This window comes from Passer montanus, unplaced genomic scaffold (assembly GCF_014805655.1).
Source record: "Passer montanus isolate IOZ18808 unplaced genomic scaffold, ASM1480565v1 scaffold4, whole genome shotgun sequence".
Taxonomy (NCBI): domain Eukaryota; kingdom Metazoa; phylum Chordata; class Aves; order Passeriformes; family Passeridae; genus Passer; species Passer montanus.
Window position 1 is genome coordinate 18,582,154 of NW_024368818.1, and position 27,306 is coordinate 18,609,459.

Consider the following 27,306-nt stretch of genomic DNA (forward strand, 5'->3'; position numbering starts at 1 on the left):
AAGCCCAGTGGGATTGAGGACTCCAGCCCATTCTGCGTCTCCTTTAGTCACCCTCAGCTCTTTCTTGGGGTGGTCCCACAGGGGCACAAGCCATGGCAGATGAGGAATGTGGGGACACGAAAAGTACTGGAACCGACCCTAACACAAAATTGCTTGTGGGAGGAGCTGCCAACCCTGCTTTCCTGAGTGCAAATACCACTCCAAAGTATTGCACTGCTTTCAGCCCATGCCAGTTCTTGCCTTTGGCACAAGCTGTGCTCCCCACTCCCTGCCAAACCAGTACAGATGTTTTAACACCCACCAGAACCCAGATAATTAAAAACAGAATCGAAAGACTGGTCAGAGTTGTTTTCTTTTAATTGCCTGAACTCTCAGCCATTCTCAAACGAGATGCTTCCCACTTTCTGACATTGCTTCAAAGACATTTTTGTGGGACGCATTGCTAATACTCATTTTATGATTAGGGGAATGTCTAGAAGCCCCAACCAGGATGAGGATCACACCATCCTGCTGATGTAATGGTTACCACAGAGTGGAACAAGTGCAGGAAAGATGAGTACAGCATCTGGGAATACACTTTCCTGGGAAATAAGAGCTAATTTCTAACCAGCAGCTTTTCAGCCGTGGCATTGCAGAGCTCAGCTCATTTTCAAATGGGTTTGGGGAGTGTTTTCAATGGAACAGAACCATGTGATCAGCTGGTGGGCACAGGTCAGAGAATGCTGCAAGTCCTTTGCATCCTAGATCCTCATGGGAGACAGTGCTTACCATGGAGAGATTGTGAGCAGCTGAGATAAAGGAAGCAGTAGCATTTCCTGTTGTAACAGCGGGAAGCCAGTAACAAAAACTTTCTTCCTACTCTGTGCTTGTACAACCCTGAGATACAGGAGTGTGGCCCATGATGAGAAGCTTGGTTCTCTCAGACCAGTTGCAAACAGCCAGGTTTGACTTTCACAGAAAAGAACTGATTCAGGATCCGGTTGTCATGAAACCAGTTGTCACATGTGTCTCCTCTGAGGCCACTTAGAAAGCATCTGTGGAAGGAGAACCAAGAAAACCTTGTCAGGCTTCACTCTACATGAGCCACATCATGTCATCTCATCTTTTTTCCATCAGGATGCTTTGAGGTCCTCCTGGACGTGCAGGTGAATTTTGTCCTTGCATTTGTCATTACTTGACTGTTTGGGAAGGAGCTGACCAGCACAAGGCCACAACCCTAGCAGGATCAGGCTGTTTTCATGGCTCTCCCCCCAATCCCTGATGCAAAATTCCTTGTCTGCCATGCTCAGACATGAACATTTCCATCTGACATTATTCCAGTTCATTTCTGGTTGCTGTGGAGACCAATTTAAATGAAACTCTAGTATTTTGAAAGAGAATATGAGTCTAAGTCATTTGCCATGCAAGGTCCCATGCTAATAGCATTAGCATATTATTTGATTATGGCGATGTGTAGGGAATAAATTCCAAGTCCTTTTGCCATCATTGCATCTTAAAAGAAGAGGAAGAGAAAAACCTCTGGGCTTTTACTGATACGGAAGACCTTTACTGCATGTGAACTCCTGATTTCTGAATGCATAAAGCTTTGGGGGTCACAGGCATTTTTAACCTCATGGCAATGTGAATAGCTTGCTGGAAAGGACCTTTTCTTTGTCTGCTTCCACTGAGCACTGTTAATAGACTGTCTAACAGGCAGGACTCGGGTTTTTAATGATGGGCAGAAAAATCCAGGATGGCTTTTTGAGCTGTTTGCATTTTTCCTGGAGTGCTGGTGTTGCAGAACATACCAAAAGAGCAGCTGGGCAAGGTACAATCCTCCCATTGCTTATACAGATTTTTGCTTCTTGCGTTTTGCCCTCTAATATTTTAAGAATGGCATCGCCTTCAGGATTTCTTCAGATGATCCCAGTATGTGGACAGGGTATGCCCATGCTCCTAAGTGAATAAAAAACAAGAACAAGAGAACAAACAAAGAAACAAAAAAACACATGGAAAACTGTTGCAAATAGGCTTGTTTTGAGAGAAAAGGCTGCAGAGATGAAAAAGGGAAGCTTACTTCCAGCAAGAAAAAAAAAACCAAACCAGTTTCATTCTCCACCCCAATGAGTATGTTTTCTGGAGCTGGACTGATTCTTGCTTGCATTGACTTTCCAGGTTGCTCTGTGGCTCGTTCAGGGACACAGTATTGTGTCCATGAGGGTTAATGACTTCTTCTGTCTCCTCTCTGGATTTTTGCAGGGCTGGGCATAACAGGCTCACCTGAAGCTGTGTGAGAAATGTGGAGCTGTACTGCAGCCACCTGTCCTCATCTTCACCCCTTACCCCTGCACCGCAGCTCCCACCCCGCTTTCCTTTTAACTCATCAGCTAAAATACCACCCACAGAGCAAAAATAACATTAATCTTATATAGAGGAGAGAAAAACAGAGTCAAATTCCTGCAGTTAGATCGTATGCATGAGTGCAACTGCACCCATGAAGAAGGGGACTCTCAGAGGAGAAATTTGGGGGTGCTCTTTTTTTTCCAAGCGTTGCCTTGCTGAGCAATGGTAGAGCAGACCCATAACAGTGTTGCTGTTTTATTGACTCCCCGACAAACTGGGAGTTGTAATGTTTCTTCCCCCAAGGTAAGGTGAGATCAAAATAAATTACTTCTGTAAAGAGCCAGGAATGGCAGTTCTTCTGTAATACAAAGTGCAAATATTTGGGCCTCTTGTGTGCTGCCTTGAATAGAAATGGTCCTAAATCATGCATAAGCAAAATGGGTTCACATTTTCTCCTAGTGAAAGTTCTTCTCTGCTCTCCTGGAACATTAAAGACCTCCACTCCCACTGTCTGTAAAATGGGATATAAAATTTAAAGCTGGCTGTTAAGAAGCCCTGTCAGGGATTAGACCTGGATTCATTCTTTCTCCTCCATCCCTGCTAAGTGAGGCGTGCACTCATGTTTGCTCAGGCAAGGAGAAGTTCCCACATGCTGCTTGTAGTGAATGATAAGAGGATGAGGAAAAATTTTTCCAGGACCTAAAAGCAAGTTTTTTCTGAGCTAGTGGAGTTGTGCATCAGCTTCTGGACTTTTTGATGATGTGTTGGACTGCAGTACTTGGGTGAGACTGCTTTAGTGTGATTTCCAAGGGAAAACTGGGTTAGGAGGTGCCAAAATTATTAGTCATCATCATCATCATAAGTAGTAATAACCAGTTATAATAACCAATAATAATATCCAGTGCAATCCTCCGAAGCAGGATGCCAGAGCTTCATGTCACACAGTAAGAGAGCTAGTTTGATCCTGGGCCATCATGAGTCTGCCTCTGGGGGAAAAAACCCCTTTTTCTCATATAAATATGTCATCTCTTTCTATAGCTCTTAATTTTCAACAGCTTCAACCCTGTCCTGCAGCACTGGCCTCCACAGACTGCTTGTACCTCCAGACAGACTTGCTAAGGGTGCCCCTGGCATCTGCCAGAATCACATGTGCCACCCACAGACAGAAAGGAGCTAATTCTACACATCCCCATTGCCTTGGGTTTACCACCTTATATACTTACCCTGACAAAGGCAAGAATACCCACCTTGAGACTACTTTGTGTTTTTTACAGTTACACCACATAATCTTGGTTACACCACATAATCTTTGCCCTTTTCCTCTGTTCCAGCCTTTTCTTTATACCATTTAATCAGATGGGTTTTGCATCTCCTCAGCAGGATTGGTTTTGTATATCAGAAATTATGATCCATGAAGCAGAGCAAGATGAGGTTAGTTCCATGCAGCAAACAAGGCTCAGCCCAGCCTGTGCTGTCACCCTGGGACTGTCCTTCATCCCTAGCTGTGGGTCACTGTCCCACTCCAGGGCTCTCAGATGAGGGTGTCCCACGTGGGATACTCAAGAGCACACATAAGCCACATTTGTGAGCATCCACCTTCATCTGCTTTTATCTTAAAGCACTGAAACCCTTTTAACAAAAATGAATAGCTGCACACCCAGCGTCCCAGTCTGGCCAAATGTTAAACTTCCAAATATTGACATGAGTATTGAGCTCCACCATCAAGTGGCAGATTTGCCCTTCTGATGGTAACTGCCATGTCCAGGACACATTGATATGAAACAAAAATGGGTTGCTGTCACCAGGAGGTATTCCCAGGGCAGGGATAGGATTTGGGGCACAGCCTCATCTTGCAGAAGCAAACCTGTGTTCTCCATGGGGAAGCATTGCATTGTTTCTGTTTCAGTCTCTCTCCCTTCTGCCCCTTCGTCCTTCAAAGAATTGATTGCTGTTAAAATAAGTGAGGTATGTAATGCTTTGAGGTCAGGTTCTTTTCCCTCTCTTCTTGCTCACTCACTCTCCAGCACTGTGATATTTTCCCGTTTCCCATGCTTCCTCAAAGCAAATGCTCTCTTTGCCAATATTTTTCAGTGTTTTCGTACAAATGCAAGCACAGCACTGATACTAACAGAGAAAGGCAGTTTATTTATTGTCATCTTTTTCTTACTGTCTCTCCCATAACTCTTTATTAGGTAATTCTCCCTATCCTGTGTCAAATGCTTAAATAATTGGGAGATTTCACTGTTCTCTATTGAGAAAACCCAAGGAAACTAGCATGGGCTATGTGTCATTTAGATGAGTGAAATTGTGTAAGTGAAACCATACACTCAGCCCTCTGTGCAGCAGGTCCTTGTCTGTAAAGGAGTGATGCTCCTCCTTTCCCTTGGCCAGTCTGTCTTGACCAGTTTCCCAAAGCAAATGGAAATGAGCATCAGGAACTGGAAAGCTCAGAAGCTATATGTCACTGTTTTCTCTCTAATCTTCAGCTCTTCTGCAGTCGGGGATGAAGCTGTGCCATGTCCTCACCTTTGGGAAGCTCAACTGCCCCTGCTTGGCACCCAAAATTCAGGCAGTGGTAAGAATTGGGGTGCCTGTGTCCATGCACACAGCTCTCCATTTTGAAAGAGAGGGGAAGTTATCCAGATCAGATGCTGTGTCCCACTAACCTGCTGGAGAAAACCTTTAGTGATCTGCCAATGCATCCTCAGACTGACAACAGCTTTTCCAAATGCCATCCAGCTTGGAGGCGATAGGGAAAGCTCAGTAAATAAACCTTCCTCGGCTGCCATGCTCATCCTCATGGCATCCCAGAGCCTCTTGGCAGCACTGTGATGTGTTGACTCATCCACTGGACATGTTGTTTGTTCTCTTCCTGACAGGAGAAGCATGTGGATGGCTTGTTTTGGTAGGGTTGTTTGTCTTGTTTTAATTATTTCTTGGTATTTGTGCATGAGGAGAGAGCTGGCAACAGAAGTGGGAGTGCAGGGAGATTCCCATGATGAAGGTTCCCCCTCTTTTTTGCTAAAAAATGATGGAATTGCTCCAAAGAGTGAGGAAGATGATGGTGCATGAGCATGATCTGCTCTGTGCCATCCTAGGGATTATTTCTAGTAGATTTCTACTATTCCCTTGATAAAGAAGGTCTTATTTACCACAAGTTTTAACTGTCACAAAGTCAGCAGTGTGGTCCAAGGCCTTTTGCGGCCAGAACAGATCTGAGGAGCTCTTATCTGTGGAGCTCTTGGACCAGTCCTTTCCAGTTTGGTGTTGGGGATCATGGGAATTTTGTGCCACTCAGGGATGCCACGCAAGCCTGGCACCTTTGCTGCAGTCAACAGGAGCACAGGAATTTATCCACAGCATCATGTGAGGGTACAGGGAGTTGTAGTCCCAGCCTCTGCCTTCAGGCAGGGAAGGATGACGTTGCGGCTCCAGTGGAAAAGGACATTCAGAGCAACAATTTCCAAAGGAGGCTGAGTTATTATTTTGTTCAGATAAGCCCAGGAACACTGTGTGAAGCTATGTGCACATAGCAGTAGTCGAGTGCTCTGAGCAAGGGAATTCAGAACTGTCAACAAGGAGGGAATTACCGCTTTGGGGGATTGAAAACATTCATAAAAAATTCCTGGCTCCCAGCCTAGTCCATCCCATTGCTGGCTGTGCTCACAGTTGTGGATTTTTGTTTTGAGGATGGATTTCCAAGTTTTTTTCCTCATTTTGCTGTAACACATGGACAAAAAGGTATATCTTAACCTGGACTAGTGAGTTCCAAGCCTTCAGCCAAAGGCCACTGACATCATGGGGAATTGCAGGGCTGTGCTGGTTTGTCCCCACAGAGCTGCTGGCTTCTTGCAGGGACCAGTTCAACAGCTGCAGCCTGAGCCCAGCAAGATGTATTTGTGTAAATCATGCTGCTGACGTTGGATTTTAACTTGTGGGCGTCCAACACTGCCTTTTCCAGACCGTGAGAGTCCAATTCCCCAAACTCAGAAGAGAACTGGCCAAGAAACATGGGGTTAAGATGACACTTCCCACATGGCCCCACTACATAACTTTAACTCTGTCTCCCCTGGGAATGGCAGTAGGAACTGCACAGGATCTTATCCCTCCTTGGCTGTACTTGATACATTCCCTGAACATAAACTCAGGATACCAACATCAAGCCAAAGGATTAGAGGGTTACGTCTGCGCTGTTAAATGATGGATGGTCCTGGGTTTATCCATGGCCCCAAGGTGGATGGCCATGAGGGATTGAGAATCATCATTCTTTTTGGCTTGTGGGGAGCTCGAGTTGAGTATCTTTGGTCATGATGCAGGTGGGACCTCTGCCTGGAGGCATCCAGATGGGATCCCATGGAGCTTATTCACTAAGAGTACTGCAGGGATGTGGGAAAGGAGTGTTTGTCCTCATTGCTTGGCAGCTGGGTGCTGCAGCATGGCAAGTTGAAATGGCTTTGGGATCTCTGTCTCGTATTCATCCTCTGTGCCTCTATTACCCTCATGGGGATCTGTCTGCATTTAACTTGATGTGGTGTCCTGATTTTTCCCTTGGAATGTGCTAGTCTTCAAATACTATTTTTCTGCCATGATTTCCTTTCTTGCCTCCTTTCCTGCCCTCCAGCAGGACCTGCTGTCAATGTGTGACCTGGACACATGAGCTGTCCTTTATTCTAGTTCCAATAAACCCCACAACATAAAAAATCCAGTCCAATCTTGGCAGTCTTCTTCAACAGGATTTATCTTCCCAGCCCTTCTATATCCTCCCAGCCCTGCAAAGCAATCTATCTCTCACCTACTATTATGGAGTTCATCTCACAGACCTAATGGAGTACATGAGTCCTGAATTGGCTCCCACTAATGCTCTCAGTGGCCGGGTTGCTGTGGGAAGCAAGCTGGGAATTCATTTTGAAAATCGATGAGGATGCCAATAGAGAGGCTTTCCCCAGGGAAGTGACATGCTTTTACCCGGCATTGCCTCCTGCCCCCCTTCATCCCCCATTTTCATTTATGTGGTTGGAGTAACCGTGGAGTAATTCATCCTGATTTCAATGAGTGCATCTTTTGCACCGTGTTCTCCACTTTCCCCAGATCAGACTGATTTTTGGGGAAAGTTTAAGGTCTCTTGGCAGTGCAGAATGCCAGGACTCCCTGAAGTGCTATCATTTGAAGTTGCTGTGCCCTGGGGTGTTGCTGGGGACTGTCTCCTCTGTGCAGCCCCATTTTTCCCCTCAGGCTGTGTTTGCACAAATAAATCAGTGTTATTTATAACTCCTGGGTGTATTTTGCCTTGCCATGATATTTTGATGCAATGGCAAGTGCAGAGCCTGCAGGGATAGTGTGAGAGGACACCTCAGAGCTATTGGAGGGAACCCAACACCATGCAGTTCATAGTTGTCCCCAGAGGTGACCTACATGCTGGGATGGGAGCACAACACCAACCTGTCATCCTCACCGTGCCCAAAGAGTCTTGGCCAAAGCACAGTGCCATGGGCAGTTCTTGGTGCTGATTCGGGAGGTGGCAAGATGGGGCTCCCGAGGGGCACTTTGGGTGCAGCACCCCTGTTTTTGATGGCAGTGTGGGTTTGAGATCTCTCATCCTGGTTGATCTCAAAGCATTCGATTTGGAATTTTCATAGCTCTCAAGACTCCTTTTCCAATGGGGATCATTCTGCACTGCTATGGGATAAATATTTAATAAGAATGAGGGTCAAGGCACTGTTTTGTCCGAGGACACTGAGATGGCCATTTACTCCCATGAAGAGCCCCAGGGGATCTTTAATGCCCATGCAAAAAAGCCAAGAATCAGAGTTTTAAGCTGTCATCCCCCACCATTAATGTCAATGTTAAGTATCGATCCTTTCTTTGTTTAGCACAAACCAAACAACACAGTCAAGCCAGGCTCTTTGGCTTTTATTAATGTACGTTTTGTGCACTGGGTGAAGTTTGCAGTAACACCAGGGAAAAAATGTAGCAGCTGTGAATGAGCAGCAGACAGATTGATTTTGTATCTTGACATGATTCAGAAGTTGGTGAAAAATCACCCTGTGTGGGGCTTCTCCTTGTCCGAGCCACTACAGAAATGAGTTCTTTGTAGAGAACTCATTTCTCTGCAGCATAAAGGAATCAGGTGCAAAATTTCTGGTAGGATCTGGAATGTGAAGGAAAGAATAGAAAAAAAGAGGTTGGTAATCTATAAAAAGTCCCTCATCCTTGTGTTGGAGCTTGTTTGACTGAAATCAAATTTGAAGAACTACTGAATGTCATGTCAGAGAAACCTGAGACCAATCCCAAAATTAGTGGTGGCTAGAATGTGTGGATTTCCCTTTTTATTGGGATTTGAGTTTTTTCTGTGTTTTGTATCAGCACCAAATAACTGAAAATCACACTCATTATATGAAGTGTGACTTCTGCGAACCACAGTGGTTTTCACATGTCAGGAGTGCATGGACAGTCTTCTGTGTGGTCTTCTGCAACCAGAGATGGATCAGCATTTCAAGCTATTCTGTAGCTTGTGGATTTTCTGAGTGTATTGGTTTTATTTTGGCTTTTTTGGTTTTGTTTTTGGCGTTTTGTTTTGTTTTTTTGGTTTTTTTTTTTTTTTTAATGGGGATTTACAACTTGGCTGTAAAAAGTCATCTGTGGTTTGAATTAATGAAGCACACTTTATGAGAGGGCTGGAGTAGCTGGGCGATTATTCCTAACCTCTGGAATATTCTCCATTGAAATTCATTTAATATTTTAAAGTCTGTTTCTCCTTGAGCAGAGGGAGTGAGCATCACTTTTTATTCACAGAAAAAAGCAGCAACTCTCTTGAGGTCACAAAATCAATACAGAATTTGGAAACATGAGAATATTTTTCGTCTTTGCTGTCATTATGTCCATCTAGATTCCCACCCTATTCCTCAGTTAACCCAAGTGTAAAGAGATAGCAGTAATGCCCTTACACAGAGGGATGGAGGTGACTTAAATCACATCTCACTGTGGTGTGAAAGCTCCTCTCTTTTAAATCAGGTTTTAACAGCCCACTGAGCTCCCCATGAAATAGGCTGACATCCTGCAGGCATCCCAGCCAGCCACTAAGCATGTGACAAAGTATTATAAAATTAGAAAATGTGATTTATTGTAGAATATGATAAATATTTATTTCCATACATAGTACATGTAGCTGCATGTGCTCTGAGTAGAGAAGGTGAGAGGATCCCTTGGAGCCATTAGCAAACCACACTGACCTCCATAAATGCCAGAGCATTTATGTGAGGAAAACCCTGGGAACAGGGGATGTGGGGTAGCTATGTCTGGCACTCACGGGTGTGTTTCTTCCCTGCACAGACACCCTGAGGAGCATCGCCTCCATGAACCACGCCCCGCGCTCCTCCCCAGCAGAGCTCAGCAGTGCCAGCCACCACCTGCTGCGAGAGCGCAAGTCCTCGGCGCCGTCCCACTCCAGCCAGCCCACCCTGTTCACCTTCGACTCACCTGCCAGCCACCTCCAGAGCACCCTGTCTGCCAGTGCCCCCCAGGACTACCTTTTCCTGCATCAGTGTATGAGCAGAAAGTCAGAAAATGCAAGGTATTGTGGGCCCACCCACTCGGGGACAGCAGAGGGGAGGGCTGGGTGTGAGGGGCTCAACCCACCTACATCCTTGGAGGTTTGCAAAACCCATCTGGAGAAAGTCCTGAATGATGGTCTCATCTCATCATGGTTGGGAGGAGGTCAAAGTGGTGACCTCACAAACCCCCAGCTTTCCTGGCCTTTCAGGTGGTGTTAAAAGCTGGCTGAAAGGCCAGGCCCAGAGGATGGTGGTCAGTGGCATGAAGCCGAGTTGGAGGCCAGTCCCTAGCAGTACCTCAGGGGTCAATACTCGGTCCAGTTGAAAGGGGCATGAAATTGCTGAGGAGCCTGGAGCATCTTTCTTAAATGGAAAGGCTGAGAGGGCTGGAACTGTTCAGCTGGCACATGAAAAGTCTCAAGGGTATCTCTCCTGCAGGGACAGTGCAAAGGGGATGGAGCCAGGGTCTTATCAGTGATGCCCAGTGCCAGGAACCTGAGGCTATGGGCACAAACTTAAACACAGGAGAGCCCATCTGAACATCAGGAAACATTTTTTCACTGTGAGTGTGACTCAACACTAGCACAGGTAGCCCAGAGAAGTTTAGGAGTCTCCATCCTTGAAGATATTCAGAAGCTGTCTGGGCACAGTCCTGCCACAGCCCTGGGTTGCCCTGCTTGAGCAGATGACTTCTACAGGCTCATTCCAACCTTAACCACTTTGTGATCCACAGGCAGGGCCCTAATTCCTGCTCTTAACCAGAAAAAGGACAAACAAAGGATAGGCAGGGTGTGTACCACCCTGCCGTTCACCCCTTCCAGAGCTCACTGGCTTTCGTGGCAGCTGATGGTGCACGGTGTGGGATTTCTGAGCCAGCGACAACTCCCCGCCTCCAGACCCAGCCGGTTGCCTTAAATAGCGAGTTTTTTTGACGTGAAGAGTTTTGGCTCGCAGGAGCAGGCGAGGAGGGAGAGAGAGGGAGGGAGAGACAGTCGGAGCCCAGCTGGCGTGGAGTCAGAGCAGAGCTCGGGCTGCAGCCTCCACTGGGCTTTCCTGCTGCAGCTGACTTTCCCTGCTCAGAAAACAACAACAGACAAAGGCTCAGAAAAATTAACTTCAGATAGAGTTAATGGAACAGTGTTTAAAAAAAATGGTCCTCTCACGCTCCAGCTATGAGGATACCTAAAAGCCAACCTCTGAGAACCCGAACGGGGCTGGGACCTGGAGGAGAAGGGAGCAAGCACCAATGCTTTGGTGAGCAGGAACAAACTGGCCAGTGGTAACTTCTGCAACTGGGCCATAAATAATGCTCTGATCAATGCCCAGTGCATGGGGTCAGGCTGCAGGACTGCTGGGAATCCCTCCCCTTTCTGCTCTGGAGCTCTTACTTTACTCATCCATAAAATGAGGGTAATAGTAGCTAATTGGCAGGCAGTGCAGAATAATTAACCCATGAGATGTTTCAAGTCATCAACCAAAAATACCCTGACAGAACCCAAACCACTTCTGGGTGGACTGAGGTCCAAAGGTGGCAGGGATTCATTTGTCTTATCAGAGCATCACTTGCTTTTTCCCCTAAATAAGCCCTATTTCTGAGCGCCATCTCGTGCTGGCTCCATGAAACAGAGTCCCTGGTGTCCCTGCAGAGCATCAACCACACCAGAGCAGTGTAAACCAGCATCTCCCGGCTTTTCCCAGAGGACTGGCACTTTCCCAGTGATTTGCCACAAGTGAAAACTCTCCCCATAACCATTTCACTTTTTCTCACCACAGTGATTGATATGGCAAAACTTTTTTGGGGGGGTGGGGGGAGGGTGTTTATATGGGGCTGGCTGAGCCCTTTCTGACGGGGAGAGTGTGGTCCCCAAAAGCCTGACCCAGGTGTGGGATAAAACAGGAGAGGAAGCACCTAAGGGGAATCAGCAGAGGAGCAGTGGCTAACCAGCAGTTAGAGGCCCAAGATCTCTGTGCTTGGCCCCTGTTCTGACGGGTGTCCCCAGGCATGACTACATGTAAATTGAGGAATCATTACCAAGGCATGGATATAGTGACCACACTGCCCTGCTCATCCTGGAAAACTCCAGGGCTTTTACAGCTCTGAAATTAGCCCTGAGGTTCATTCTTCCCCACCCCCGTGCACGTCAGGACTGCAAACCACAGATCCCAGCTGGGGACTTCTATTACCTCCCCGTTGCTTGTCCTGCAAGAGGGCAGGATGATGACGTGGCTGGAGACTTTGAAATTATCCCCATCAGGAATTTTTTCAGGTCTTCTCAAATACATTTGTAAGGCAGAGGTGAGATGAAGTCTCCCTCCTGAACTGTGGATGGGTGGTCGAGGCACAATGGCAGTGCTGGCAGATTGGCACTTTGCAGCTGTGCCCAGGGATGTTGTCAAATGGTGTGAAAATTGCCCTTTTGGAGCAATTTATGTCTGGACAAAAAGCTCATTCTTGCCTATGGCCCTGTCAGGTGCAGGTATCTCTCACCTATGATAGAGGCATTTTGACAGTGTTTCAGGATTAAGTGGCTTATGGGCATGTTTGGAGGGGTCTGAGGTGTTCTTATTGCTCTGGGGCTGGGCAGTGCAGGTCAGTAAGGTGACAAAGAGAGGAGCAGAGCTCTCTGCACCCAGAACCAGCTCTCCCCCCATTCCAGCCCCTTTCTCCTCTCCCTCTGCAGGAGTGCCAGCTTCTCCCAAGCCACAAGGTCTGCCTTCTTCATGCGGAGCGACACGGCGGTCCAGAAGCTCTCACAGGGCAACGGGCACTGCATGAACGGCATTGGTGGGCAGCTCCACGGCTTTTACAGCCTGCCAAAGCCCAGCCGGCACAACTCGGAGTTCAGGGACAGTGCCTACGACCTCCCACGCTCCTTTGGCTCCTACACCCACCCCAAGTCGAGCCTCACCAGCTCAGAAACTGATAATGAGGAGGTCTACACCTACAAGACTCCCAACAACACCCTATGCAAGGAGTTTGGAGAGCTCTCCACGGACTCCTATGACATCCCTGCCACCCCACTCTCCATCTACCAGATCCCCAGGACATTTACACTGGACAAGAACCACAACGCTCTGGCTGTGGCCGCCAGCGACTCACCCGCTGCACCACCACCACGGCCCCCAAAACCTGGGCAGACAGAGCCACGGTGGGGCAGTCCACCCCAGCGGCCCCAGCCCAGTGAAAATTTAGGTCTCACCCCCATGGCAGCCACCATTCCCCGGAGAAACACGCTGCCAGCAGTGGAGAACAGCAGACTGCACCGAGGTGAATTTGGAGGTGGGGACCTGGGGGTGGCTTTGTGCTATCCAGCAGCCTTGGGCAGATCAGTCCCACTGGGCTGTGGTAGGGCTGGGGTGCACGTGGCATCAGCCAGGGGGTTGAAGAGAAACTCTGCCCAGCCAGGATCTGGCCCTGGTTTTTGTATTCAGCAGGCATGGAGAAGCATCCGCAAAGTTCTGCCCACCAGAGCTGCTCATCTGGCTCTTGGCTGTGTTGTGCGTTAAACCAAATCCCCAAATGTGCTTGCTTATGCAGCCCTTTGCCAGATTTTTGTGATTTCAGCCATTTTTAGCTTACCTTTACTTCAACTCATAACCAGGTTTATCAGAACATACTTCAGCTTGGATGTATGCCTTGGTTTTGCTCACAAAGGTGGGTGAGAAAAACCTTGGTTTTACATGTCTCCAAAACCCAGCATCCCAGTGCAGCAGAGCCACGACTGCCGTTGGCCATGGGTGGGCTGTAGGTGTACATGCCCTTTCCAAACCTCGTGCCTAGGATGAGATAGTTGCAAAGTAACTTAGAAAAGGTGTCTGGAGAGAAAATACACTGTAAATTATACACACAGCTCTCTGAAATGCTTCTTCCATCTCCTCCTACCTAAATGCCCACACTTAGGCTGAGATCAGTTCATGCTCAGTGGTAAACAGACTGGTCTAAGAGCTTAGCACCCCTCCTCCCCTTACTGAAGGCTGCCAGCCTTTACATTTACTTAGCAAGTTCTAACAGAGCTTCCCCTTAACCCAGTTTTGTCACCATGATCTGCCTTATCTGACACCTTTACCCCTGGGATTTTGCAGCACTTCAGCAGAACAGGGTTAGGTCTGCATGGCACATGCAGTTGTGCTGGTGCATCAAAGAGATGCTAATTGGGAAGGAGCATAGCGGAGAGCTTGTGACAAGCTAAAGACCACATTTTCTCATCAGCATCTCAATCAACAAGAGCAGATACTGCCCTAACAGTGCCTGGATTTTGTTTTCAGGGACCCTTTTTTGTTATCAGTTGTGGTGGGACACATGCATTTGTGGTTGTGTTGCAGCTTCTTCTTGTGAGACGTACGAGTACCCCCAGCACGGGGGTGGCAGCGCTGTGCAGTCAGTCGAGTCCATGAACGATGGCTACAACTCCTACCTGGTGAGTTGGCCTTGGTGTGGGCCACCACACCACAGGCACCACTTGCACCTTACAGATTCAGAGGCAGGTTGGTTCCAAGTTGGCCCTCACAGCCCAGTTGTGCAAAGCTAAGGGCTAAGAAGGGGTCTGTTAATGGTTTCTGCTAAAACCATGGTGGCCTGCAGAGAACAGATGGAGTTGCATCCACCTAACCGAGCATGATGTGCAGAGCTTTGCTTCCACACAGTGTATCTGCCTGCAACTTTGACCCAAAAAAAACTACCCAAGAGTTTGCCTTCTTCCTGAAAGCCTGGGATGCCGCTGAGCTAAATTTTGACATGTAGCCAGAACAGCCTCTTTTGTGCACTTTCTAAGATTTCCTGAGCTGGAAATGACATTAAAGCAACCTTTCATATTCCATTTTAGTCACGGACACAGCCTAGGGAAGAAAGACTTTCCAGGTTAAGCATGCTTCTCCAGCTCACTCTGATCATGAGAGGATGCTCAGGTCTGGGTGATAAAGACCTTTCTGAAAACTCAGGATATTGCAATGTCTTGGAAACAAAGGAGGTAGACCCTCTCAGTGCAAACTGATGTCCAAGGAGGGGACAGATCATTCCTTCTCTCTGTGCTTAGATTTTAGAGTGAGTCTCCCCTCAGATGTTGTTTGGTTATGATGAAGTGAAGGGTTTTTAGTGGATGGGGTTGAGCAGTGCCTGATGCTCACAGCATGTCCTGCCCCAGCAGGCCAAGGCAGCGGTGGCCCGCTCCCACAGCACCGACTCTGAGGACAACTACGTCCCCATGAACCCTGGTTCCTCGCCCCTAATCCACGCCGAGAAAGCCAATGACAATGCCCAAAGTCTCTACATCCCCATGAGTCCTGGGCCGCATCACTTTGACCTGGTGGGCTTGTCCTCAGCCACCCTTCCTGTGCATAAAGGAGGAGCCGTGGCTCAGTGCCACCGACGGCTGAGTGAAATCCAGCCCCCACCAGTCAACCGCAACCTCAAACCCGACCGGAAAGGTAAGAACGGATGGTTGAGCACAAATCTTTCCAGCAATCCTTCTGTTCCCTTAATGCTTCCGACTCCATCTGTGAAGTTGTGTCCAGTCTTAGGCAGGGTGCACTTTGCTACTGCCAGTACAGTCAGACCTTCAGATGTCCCCCATCCCCTTCCTCTTTCAGAAGCTCTGTAGTGCAAATGTAGCTCTCATGGTGCTTGAACAGTTCATCTCAAACCCTTCCAGGCCTTTACAGGAGATGCATGTCACAGGCAGGATTTCACCCCCTTGGCCTGCACCCATCTCTGTGCTCCACCCCAAAATCTCAATGTTGTATTCAGATGACACAATTTTTTTCCTAGAGTTTCCTACTGGCTGGTTCCAGGCAGTTCTTCCTTCAGGGCTCTGCTGACATTTTCCATATCTCTCCCTAATCCATTGTCTGACAGGTGGCCAAGGAGATCCTGAGGAGGAGGGCTCCCATCTCTAGGGTGTCAACACCTAACCCCATGAACACTCCATTCAAGGGCTGGGGTTGGAGCATAAAACTCTTCCACCTAATGAACCATCCATGATGAGAAGAGCTTTCACGTTACCCTGCAGATGTCCTTTCCCATCCCCTATGGGAAAACTCTCCACACAGAGGCAGTTCAGACCAGGCAAAGCCTGGTCTTGTCCCCATCTAATGCATTAGTTACCACAGATATCTAATGAGTGGTGTTGGGGTTTAGGCATTTTTAGCAGATCTCTGTTCCCTGGAAGGCACAACTCCCTTTTGGGACTACCCATCCACTTTGGGGCTGTGGAGCAGAGGGAGAAATTCACTGTTTTCTCCTAGCTTGGGCATACGTGAGCACAGGGGTTTTGGTTCGGAGTATTTGTCATCAGCAGGGAGGGCTGGGAGGCTGATTAGTAGAATGGGAAATAATCAACCATCTGTTGGGGACACTCTCATGCCAGTCGTGGATGCTGAACTGTAGGAACATGCTGCCTCCCAATAAAGGCTTTTCCCTCCCCAGCAAAGCCATCACCGCTGGACCTGAGGAACAACACTGTCATTGATGAGCTTCCCTTCAAATCGCCAGTCACAAAATCCTGGTCCAGACCAACGTGAGTAATGGCTGGGGGATGAATTCTTGCTTTGCTCTCTGGTCTCGTTCTTACTGACATCCACAGATAGCCATGCTGTCACCTCTGCCATGGATTAAACATTCCCCACATCACAGCTGGTGGCAGGAAGATAAATTCATTTAGGTTGGGATTTCACATGAAAGCCCAGCATGTGGCTAACAAGCTAATTAAGATCCCTTGAAGACATTTCCTGTCTCTGGGATCTGACAACTACTGGAGAGCCGTGGCTCTGACCTGGGACCTGTGGTCCACCACAATTCATGATGCAGCTGAGCCAGACCAACTCAGCCACGCTGTGTGGGGGGCATGATTTCACATCCAAACTATTCCCCCCGAAACCCCACAGTCATCTCAAAGCACAGGGTGACTCTCAGGGTCTGACCAAGCCGTGTTTTGATTGCCTTGAAAGCAAAGCTTAGCCTGAAGGAAGTCTGCAAAATTAAACCAAAGCACTTCAGAGCTATATCTGCCAGCCAAAAATAACAGGATTCGCACAATTCCAGCTCTGCTACTAATTCACAGTCTGATGTTGACCAGTAAAAGGCAGAAGCAAAGCTTGGCTGCTATGACTCCTCTAATAAATTGGATTGTGTGGAGACTGACTGCAGGGCATGAACGCTGTGTGCTGAAATCACTGCGCTGGGAAGCAGCAAGCAGGGTTTGATTGACAAGAGGTCTGACCCTGGAGAAGCTAATGGATTTTTCCCCTATCAGCTAATCATATGACCCTGCTTTACTGAAAGGCAACAAATAGCTTTTTGAGACACGTGCTTTAATGCCAGAAGCTGATTTCATTATTTTGTTCAGTATAATTAGATTTGGCCAATTGAAAGAAAGACAACTCCTGAGAGGATTTGTTTTCCAGCAAAAAATTTGGATAGGGCCTGTACAGTAAACAAATCCTGTTGCTGTGGTGACGCTGGAGGTGAGAGGCTTCGCCAAGGCTGCCCCTCCATCCTCCACAATTAAATGTTTCCTGTGAGATGAAGGAGTTCGTGTAATCTGATTTGTGTGGATAAGAGCAGGAAAGTTATGGGTACATAGCAAGCAAGGTGCTATTAAAAAATTCTAGAAAGAAAAAGTTGAGGAGACCAAACCCAAGGATTTCCGACCCATGGAAAGGACAGGCTGGAGAACCTCAGTGCCACTAGCTCTTTCTCATGCCCAGATTGGGTCACAGTGATGGTTGCAGGCATCAGGAGCTGCCCTCCCCATCCCTCCCTGGCGAAGGACAAGCAGGACCTGCAGGCATCAGTAACACCTCAACCCTTGCGTTGCAGGCAGAGCTTCAACGCCGGCTCTCTGCAGTACTGTCGCCCTGTCTCCTCCCAGAGCATCACCAGCACTGACTCGGGAGAGAGTGAGGAGAACTACGTGGCCATGGTAAGGGCCCCACAGCTAAGGTAGATGGTTCTGGCAGGACATACAATCTCCCCAGCTCTGCAAATTCCTAGCTCATGACATGGAAGTGCTCAGATAGCACTGTGTGGAGTACATCCTTACGTGCATCCCTCAATGCACAAAACAGGGTGTTTCCTTCTGAAAACAACATGTCTCATTGGAATTTTAAATGTGTATGAGAGCAGAAACATGTATTACCCACATTGCCAGGAATTAAGAGGGGATAAAAAATTTATATGGACTGTCAGGGTGTATTTTCCTAATTAAAGTTGATTTTTTTCAATTTTTTACCCTTAATAGCTGCTGACATCATGTTTCTTTGGGAGCAGGGGCTATCAGAGCAGAAGCAGGGAGTGGCACTGCTTACAGGGAGGGGATTTTGTCTGTTTTGGTGAAGCTACTGACTTGAAGCATATTTTTGAGGCTATGTAACTGAGGGGTAGAGGAAATCTGTGTTCTGTGCAGCATGGTTGTGATTAGCAAAGATCCCAGAACTGGCCTGGCCTTGCTGAGGTGTGGTTCCAGGGACATGCTAAAGCCCACGTCTGCTGTCAAGCATATGAATAAAATCAGCACAAAGACAGCAGAGCTGCTCTGATATATGAAATCAAGAGCATGAGCTTGAAATACTTGTTAGCACAATATACAACATTTATAGTATCTCAGCAGTTCTTGCACATCCTTGTCCCAGAGGCAGGTGAGCAAATACCCAGGCTCTTTTAAAGGTGCCTCCAACGTGTTTCATTTCTGGATTTGTGTTAATTTCCTTTTTTCTTTCTTCCTTCCCACTTTAATCCTCATTATCTCTCCTGTCTCTTCCCTGCATTAGCAAAACCCCATTTCTGCTTCTCCTGTTCCTAGTGGTACCAACAGCCCAGCGCCTAAAAAGAGTTCGGGGAGTGTGGATTACCTGGCCCTGGACTTCCAGCCAAGCTCACCAGGGCCACACAGGAAGGTATGGGGGATTTTATAAACTTCTGATTAAAAGTGATGCATTTTTAAGGGGTTCTATGCACATTGGCAACAGCACAGCCCAAAGCCTGGACTGGTCTCAGGAATCTATGATGCTCAGAGGGCTGGAGTACCTCTGCTATGTAGGCAGACTGAGACAGGTGGGATTGTTCAACCTGGAGACGAAAGGGCTCCAAGGAGACCTTAAACCATCTTCCAGTGCCTAAAGGGGCTACAAGAGGGGTGGAGAGGGACTTTTGACAAGGGCATACAGTGACACTGCAAGGGGTAATGGCTTCAGACTGTCAGAGGGCAAGTTTAGATTAGATATTAGAAAGAAATTCTTTGCTATGAGGGTAGTGAGGCACTTGAACAGACTGCCCAAAGAAGCTTTGGTTGCCACATCCCTGAAAGTCTTCAAGGCCAGGTTAGATGGTGCTTAGAACAACCTGGTCTAGTGGAAGGTGTTTCTGCCCATGGCATGGTTGAAATGAGATGATCTTTAAGGTACCTTCCAACCCAAACCATTCTGTGTCCCACTGCTATATTTACTCTAGGTCAAACTCAGTCTCTCTTGCATGTCTGCAGCTTTGCTGGCAGTGCAAAGTGGAGGCATGGATGTGCAGGGTTCAGGGATGCTGATGAGACCACAAATTCAGCTGGAGACTACATATTGAAAAGCTGTCAGGAGGTATCCCAAGAGGTATCAGAATTGATTTTTTTCTCCTTCAAAACAACAGGTCCTCCTAGACCAGACTTGGATTTTACACCTGAAAGGTGAAGGACAAGGGTTATATAAACCATTGTGGCAACCATTTGTGAGTTGGCCTCACTTTCTCAAACACCACCTTGTTTCCTAGGCAAAGCATCCCATTGATTAGGTCCTTTTATTATTTGACAGCTCTCCCTTGATGGTTTCTTTCTGCCCAGCAGTATTTCTGCAAGTATCACTCTTTTAAATAATATCCTGTTTTGGAAAAGTGATTTTAGACCACTAAAAAGCATTATCCGGCTCCAGTTACAAGCAGATGCAGGTCCTCTGAAATGCTTGTAAAGTTAGAAAAAACTTCAGGACTCCAGAAGTTATGGTAAAAAGTATCTCCTTGTTCTCAACACATCTCTTGGGAGACCCTGAAAACATATCTATTGTTTTGGGGATGAAAATGAGCTGGTGCCATAGGTGGGTACAGTCAGCACAACTAAAAGGAATAGAGCTGGTACAGGAAAATGAGCAAGATGCAAGGCTGAACTCAAAAAATCAGCAGTTAGAGAACACAATTACAACCAAACATGCATGTGCCAAAGTTTGAGAGAAGGTAGAGACCCACGTGCTGTTTCTACCCTCCCACTGCAATGCAGTCTCATGCCAGCAAGAGGCAGAGCAGATTGAAATCCTTCATCCAAGTATCTTTGGGAGGTTAGAGGGAGGGTGATGAGCTCTGAAGTCTTCAAGAAAGCAGGAATGGTGCTGGTGGGCTTGTGGCACCTGCTGTGCTGCTGCAGAAAGGAGTGAGAGGGAAGAGCAGGGAGCTGGTGAGTGACCCGACGGTGCCCTGTTTTTCCTCCCCGCAGCCCTCCACCTCGTCGGTCGCCTCAGATGAGAAGGTTGATTACGTGCAAGTGGACAAGGAGAAGACGCAGGCGCTGCAGAGCACCATGCAGGAGTGGACTGATGTGCGGCAGTCCTCGGAGCCTGCCAAGAGCATGAAGCAGTAGTGCCTGCGGCAGGCAGCGAAACAGGCTAATGTCCTGTTGGTTTCCCCCAGCTGCGGCCCCGGTGGGCTGCCAGATCCACTTGGGCTGGATTTCTAAGACTTGTCTGTGGAGGGGAGGGGGTGTCATCGTTGTTTTTTTTCTCTTAAAACAAAGCAAAACTTAATTTCAGGGGAAGACTTGGCAGATACTGTTTGCCAGTGATAAAGACCAACTATGTTTGGTGGCTAGGTTTGTGCTTTAGCTGCTGGATGCACTATCCAGGAACTTTGACTTAGCAATACCAGGTTTCACCCTACACATCTTTTCCTTACAGCTATTAAAGCCACCTTGTATGTGCTAACACTGCATCATCTCTCCCCGTCTTCTTCCATATCGTACCCTAAACCATGCCACGCAGGTTTGCAGCATCTCCCATAGGATATCATTGCCTAGCTCTGATTCTCCACTCCTTATGGTTGTCCTCTTCTCTGCCTCCTCCCAGTCCCAAAACTGAGCAAAGACCATTGCTTTTGAAATCACTTTTGTTGTCCTGTCTCTTGTAAATAATATGTTCAAAACTTCTGAGGGCTGTTCTGCTCCTGGCTGGACAGCCCCCAAGGTTTTGGTTGGGGTTGTTAACCTTCAGGAGCTTGGCACACCATCCACACCATCCCACTGAGCTGACTTAGGAGCCCAGGACTTGGCCCATCACACACACACATACATGCCAGCACATGCTCTCATGAGTTTGTTGGGGTGTCTTCTGTTTATATTCTCCATTAACTCACAAAGTGAACAGGCTGGAGAGATTGGTTTTGGAAGGGGCTGGAGGGATTGGCTTTGGAAGGTAGAGTTTAAGCACCAGCCCACTGCCTGTCTGAAACCAATTCCTGTGAATCTGACCCTAAAAACCAAAATTTGCCTTTTGTGGCACCAAAAGAAGCCCATAGAGTGAGAGTCCTACATCGTGGCCATTGTGAGATGTCCTGTGGTCCTGTAGTTGAGTATGAGGGGACAGGGAGGCTCTGGAGACCCTGTGTATGTGGACTGGCATAAGGATGAGTGACAAGAAAGGAGTGGAAGGCTGCTGTGAGGAGGCAGGTGGTGCACTGCAGAGGTTGGTCCTGGGTGAAGAGGTCAGGTAGAATGTTTCTTGGAAGAAAGAAGAGCAATTGAAATGTTGGTTGATGGTGAGGTCGTAGGCTTGGGAAGAGGTTGGTCAGGAGAGTCAGGGCAGGGCGTTTCAGTATGAGCTTTAACGTAGCATTGTGGTTGATTTGTGGAGGGTGCAAAAGGCTGAACTGTGTTCCCCTCATCTTCAGCAATGTTTCTTCAACAGAAAACTGGGGCACGCTTACATTAATGGCCCTAGGCTCTGTTTGTGGGTGGGAGTCTGCTGTTGTCCCTTGCCAGCATCCTTAACACTTCCAGGCTTTGGGATCACTCACCAGGCAGCTGCTGAGCACAGAGAGGAGAGAAAGATGAGACAGTTTAATGCATAAAGAGATAATAATTCATGATCTCATGAAAACAGGAAGAACTAATGATTGCCATGGAGCAGCCTGATTGCCAGACAGCAAGCGCTGACACGAATAAACAGGCTGACCGCAAACCAAGAGCCAAATGAAGGAGACATTAGAAAGATTAGGTAATAATATTTATTAAAGAGCTGGAGCTATTCTTTCTGCAAGCTGAACCCCTCCCAGCACTGTGGGCTCCGTGTTTCACCAACACCACCAAGTTGTATTGATAATTAATGCTTAAGCAGTAACACATTTGCTTAATCTTGGTCTGAGCTTGGAAAGGGCCAGATGTGACCCACATGGGATAGGATACCAATCCCTTAAGGGCTGTGTGCTGGTAAAATAAGTCTTGAACTTTTGACACCATTTTGTATTTTCTTCTCACATGCCATGAAAGGGAAGGATGTTAATGGAAAAGCTCTGACAACCCTGTTGAGACATGGAAGTGTTGGACTTTTATAGAAACAATGAAGCAAATACCCTAATATTTATGCTAAAAATAATAATTACTAGAAGGGAAAAAAACCCAAAGCCCCAAAGGGGAAGATTTAGCACAGTCAGATTCTTTATGAAGGTCAGGGAGTGTGTTACAGCCTGCAAGGGCCATTGCCTTCAGCTGGAGGCTTGCGCGCTTGCCTGGTGAGTTGACAAAATGAAGACTAGAACACAATACTTCATATTTATATTGCCCCTTTCATCTCTGCATCTCAGGGAGACTAAACATTGGACCTGATCCAGAGCCCACTGAAGTGTGCATTCACCCGTCTGGGAGTGATCTCCCCAACAAAAATAATGTCACTCCATTGGAAAGCTGATTTTTTCCTATTTCTTCTTCTAAGGAGTTAGCTTTAGGGGCTCAAGAGAGAACACAGTGGGTTTGAATGCAAGCTGCTGAGTGGGTACCCTGTGCTTGTGCACTGGGACTAGGTGCATCCAGTGCCCACTCCCACGTTTAATCCAAGGAGTTAATTAAGACTGGAAAAGCCTATTGTGGTACTGGAGAAACTAGACCTTTTTCTCCACATTTCACAAATGTCTTTGTTCATGGGTCAGCCATTGGCATGAGATAGCTCTTTTCCCAGGCTCAGACACTGTGTTTTGATAATTTGCTCTCATGAGCATCCCTAACAACTGGTCCATTGCATTTGGCAGACCAAGGACCAAAACAGCCCAAAAGCAGCTACTTAACAACTGCTAGTTGCTGGTCCCTCTCTGCTTTGCAGTGAAGTCAGTGTTTTCACTGAAAGAGATACATTCCTCTACCTATTCCCCTGCAAAGCACCAAGCAAACAGCACCACCAAACTAAGCAGAAGCCCACAGACTCTGTGCCATATAGACATGACTGCATCAACCCCTCCTGAAAGCATTAAGTAGTCAAGGACTTCAGTGGAAATAGTCACCCATGACGATTGCCAAGCTGATTACAGCAGTCCCTGGTGATTAATGTTTGTGCAGTATTTAGTCTTAAACCATATTGAAAAGCAGCTGCTTTAATTACACGGACTGCCAAGAACTTTGTCCTGAAGGCAACGAGTTTATCACATCCACTTTATACTTGGATACTCAAGTATGACAGGCTCCTTTGTTAGAAACAGGTATTTAAGGAAACTGAGAACAGTGCAAATTATTCATTTTAATTGAAATGAAACTGGCTTGAGCCTTCACATCAGAGCCTGCTCTACAGCTTTATGGTTCGATTTAGAAAAGGGATATGCTTGCATGTGTGTGTGCTCATGGAGAAGGGTTGTCTGTGGGACAAACATCATGACCTCAATATTTAGTTTTATGAAGCACTGGGTCCATGGCTCAAAGCTTTTCCCAAGCTTGAAAATTACTAAGCAGGTGGTTTTAAAGGCAAACATCTCCAAGAGTGTGTGTATCCCTTGCTGTGAGTATGCAAATGTTGCTCATCATTCCTCTGTCTGGTGAGATGTGTGAGCTGCCTTGGAGCCGATTTGCTCTGAACTGGCATTTGAGTGTTCAGTGGGAAATACATTTCCAGCTCTAAATGGATGCCACGCTTAGGCTTAGTCTCAAGTTGGCAAAAGAGAATAATGTGTGAGCGCAGAGTGTGCCAGGGCAAAGCTGAAAGTCTGGCAAATAGGGCCAAATGCAGAATTGGAACCAAAAGACAGGGAAGGCTTGGCTTGTCTGGGAGCTAACTGGGATGGATTTGAACTCTGAGCCACCAGCCACTGGCAAGGGTGAGATATGAGAGAACATGAGGTTGGGACAAGAGAAGGCAGGGGAGTTTGCCAGTAAGGTTTGGGTCTTGGTCCTCACCATGTGCTCCTTTGGCCTGTGTCTTGAGTCAGATGTGCAGAGATTTGTGGGTTGTGGAATGCTCAGTAGAAGCCATGCACTGGTGGGACGGGAGCTTCCACCACTCTCAGGCACTTCGCTCCCAAGGGGGTCGTCCTGCCTGACAATCTGATGCCTGTGCTCTGGTGTTCAGGAATGCTTGATCCACTCACCCAGCTCTGAGCTGGGCAGGAGAAATCCTACAAGAAATGCGTGGGGACCAGGACATGCTGGGAGACACCTGAGGGGATCCCATGAGCTGTTCATAGGGCAGCAGTGCCATGGTTTCACAGGGTTGTCCTTGAGGTGCCACCTTCATCCTTGGAGCTTTTCAAGACCAGTCTAATCCAACTCCATAGGTGACCCTGCTTGGAGCATCTCTTCTATACTGACCCCCTGTGCTGCTGGGGTTGAGTGGAGACTCCTCTGTGTGAGGGAGGGCATCCAAGGGGTTGCTTAGAGCCCCATAATGTCCAAAACGGGGACAGGACTACTTCTCTGGCCATGAAACCCAGTGGCAAGGTACACAGTTCAACCTCTAAGGCCATACTACACAGTGGGAAGACCTAATCCACACTGGGCCAACCCTTGCACCTTGGAAAGGGCTGGCTGGCCCAGAACAAGTTGTCCAGGACATGGACAGGCAGTTCTAGTAACTGGGAGACAGCTTGAACCTGTAAATTTGTTAGGCTAGATCCAGACCTCTCAGCAAACCCATGCCACCTCCACACCCTGGCATATCAGGAAGGGTTGGCTTGTTTTGGCTATCCAATGATCATGGCTCCTTGGGTGGGGAGGGGGTTACAGCCATGTCCAGGTCTTATGGAAGATGTTAGAATAGTTCCCAGGTGTTGTCTGATCTTTCTGGCCCAGGAGGCAAGTAAAAGGAGGGTTTTCTCAAGTTGTGCTTGCATTGTGTTGGTGTTTTCCCACCTGGTGATGTAAAAGTTCCATTCCATGTAAAAGCTGATACCCACCGTGTGTGTCCCATTGGAGGGATGCTGTCTAGATGAGATGGATGCAGCAGAGCTGTGATTTTGAAGAAGCCCAAGTTCTGCAGGAAGGGGGAAGAGCAAAGCCTAACCCTGGCACCAGCCAGAGAACACACATAACCATCAAAGAGCCATCAAGAAAATGAGAGGGACCAGTCCAGCATCAAATCACAAGGGCCAATAAGCAGATTTAGGACCTCTGATGAGTCTGAGTGCCTCTCTTCTCTGCCCAACCCTCTCACATGTACACAATGATCTTGCAGCTGTTAATGAGGCTCTTGCAGGTCAAGATGTGCACTTTTTGATCATGATTCCTCCTTGGCGGAGCAGTTCATCCCTCTATCAGCCTGTCCTTGGTTTCTCATCATTGTAGTCACAATTTTATCTCCTTGTTCACAACTCCTAGTGTAGTACTGTCGATCAGGTTGCTGATTTAGTGTCTTCTCTTGAGAAAAGTTGATATGTAGCAAGGTGTCACAATAGAGCTGTCCCCTTCCAGCCCACGGCCAGCTGGTCCTGGCACGTGGTGTTCAAGATTTAACACCAGCCAGTAATATCTGAAACAGAAGCTGGGCCACATGGCTCCATCTCTTTAGCTAAAAAAACTTCTCAAATAGACTTGCTCCCAATCAGCAGGGTCTTAATTTTTGATGTAGCCCATTGCTAATATATAATGGGTTCGTTTGTAGGCCAGTGGGTTGACCATATGGGAGAGGTTTGCCCCCAGACCAGGAGATAAGAAACCATCATTTTTATTGTCATTCTCTGGGTGACACCACAGTGTATCTTCATGTGGGATGAGAGGGTTCATGTGAACTCTGTATCCTGCTTTTTCTCCGGCTTGTAAAATGAAGGTTTTTAGTACTTATTTCCCCACCTCACAGATGTGTCATGAGGTGTAATTAATTGACATCTAATAATGCAAAGTGCTGTTTTGATCTGCAGGCAATGGCTTGGCAGCATGTGGTGCTTCCCTGTTGTCATGCCCAGCATCATACATGGCACCAACACATTCCGCTCTACAAAACTCATTAAAAACCCCTTCATCCTTAACTACCAAGGTGAAAAAAAAGCTTGGCAGGATTTTCTTCTGAGTCAGGGGGGTGGGGGAAAAGTCATTTGCACAGTTTTCAGCATTCTGCTGCCACATTTAGCCTGGAAACACCATGGGTTTTTTGAGAGTAGTATGGACGTGGTGGTTGAGCCACGCTGCAGAGGGGGGAAGGGAGCAGGACCCTGGGCTCCACGGGGAGCCTGTCGATGAATCCCGTAGGGTTAGGACCAAACCTTTAGAGTAGTTATATCCCACTCAACTCAGCCCTTGGCAAAGTCAACATGACTTTGCCATCACTGTGTGGGAACTTTGGGCATCATTGTGTGGGAACAAACCCAGTCAGATTAGGGTAGTTTTCTCCATTTGTTTCTTAACCTGCTGCGAGGAGGGGTTGGAGCCCTGGCTGTGAAGCTGTTGCATCAGCAGCCGATTCGCAGGGATGTTTTGTGTGTTTCAAAGCCTATGACTGTTCTTAAAGAGGAGTATTTTTAATTTTTTGATTTCCATTTGTAGAAGGAAGGACAAGAGTAATCTGTGGCAAACTGTACAGTATGTGTCTTCTTGTGGTGTCACTGTTTGAATGGTTATTAAGTTTTCAAATCACTGTGGACAGCTAATCACTTAAGTTATTAATTTATTCTTTGGGGGGTTGTTGTTTGGTTGGTTTTTTTTTAAAGTAATTTGAAACAATTATTTATCCTGTAAATCGGTCTTGAGTGAAGCCTAGATAATACTTTTTTTGCTGTTAATAAACATGGTACATGGCTGACGTGAAGGTGATCTCATTTTTAAGTACTGTATATGCAACAGAAAAGCAACAGGAAAATAAAAGAATGATAATAAAAAGACATCTCTCCCTGGTGATTCCCAGCATAGATTCAGAACAGGGAAAAAAGGGGAAACTAATAAGCAGATCAAGTTTGATTATGTATCACCTTTAAAGCTTTCAGAGCATCTTCTCAGCATGTTGCCAAGTGTCTCCT

The 27,306-nt window shown here is 47.2% G+C and overlaps 1 protein-coding gene across 5 annotated transcripts in view; it reads left to right on the forward strand.

Annotated features, from left to right (window-relative positions):
* The window catches only part of GAB2 (GRB2 associated binding protein 2), a 93,349-nt gene extending 66,180 nt beyond the window's left edge, over positions 1–27,169 (forward strand). Inside the window, exons 3-10 of one of the 5 annotated variants that reach the window (XR_005628551.1) lie at positions 9,652–9,892; positions 12,554–13,152; positions 14,196–14,290; positions 15,014–15,296; positions 16,294–16,384; positions 17,686–17,788; positions 18,668–18,761; positions 20,330–20,465. Coding sequence is in view for 4 of the 5 variants with exons in the window: in XM_039718289.1 (XP_039574223.1) it covers positions 9,652–9,892; positions 12,554–13,152; positions 14,196–14,290; positions 15,014–15,296; positions 16,294–16,384; positions 17,686–17,788; positions 18,636–18,761; positions 20,330–20,473 (1,682 nt within the window). In the remaining variant the exon portion in view is untranslated. Of the gene's footprint in view, positions 1–9,651; positions 9,893–12,553; positions 13,153–14,195; positions 14,291–15,013; positions 15,297–16,293; positions 16,385–17,685; positions 17,789–18,635; positions 18,762–20,329 lie in introns of all 5 variants that reach the window. The other 4 variants (XM_039718289.1, XM_039718290.1, XM_039718292.1 and 1 more) reach the window with 4 other exon arrangements.
* Positions 27,170–27,306: the final 137 nt, after the last annotated feature.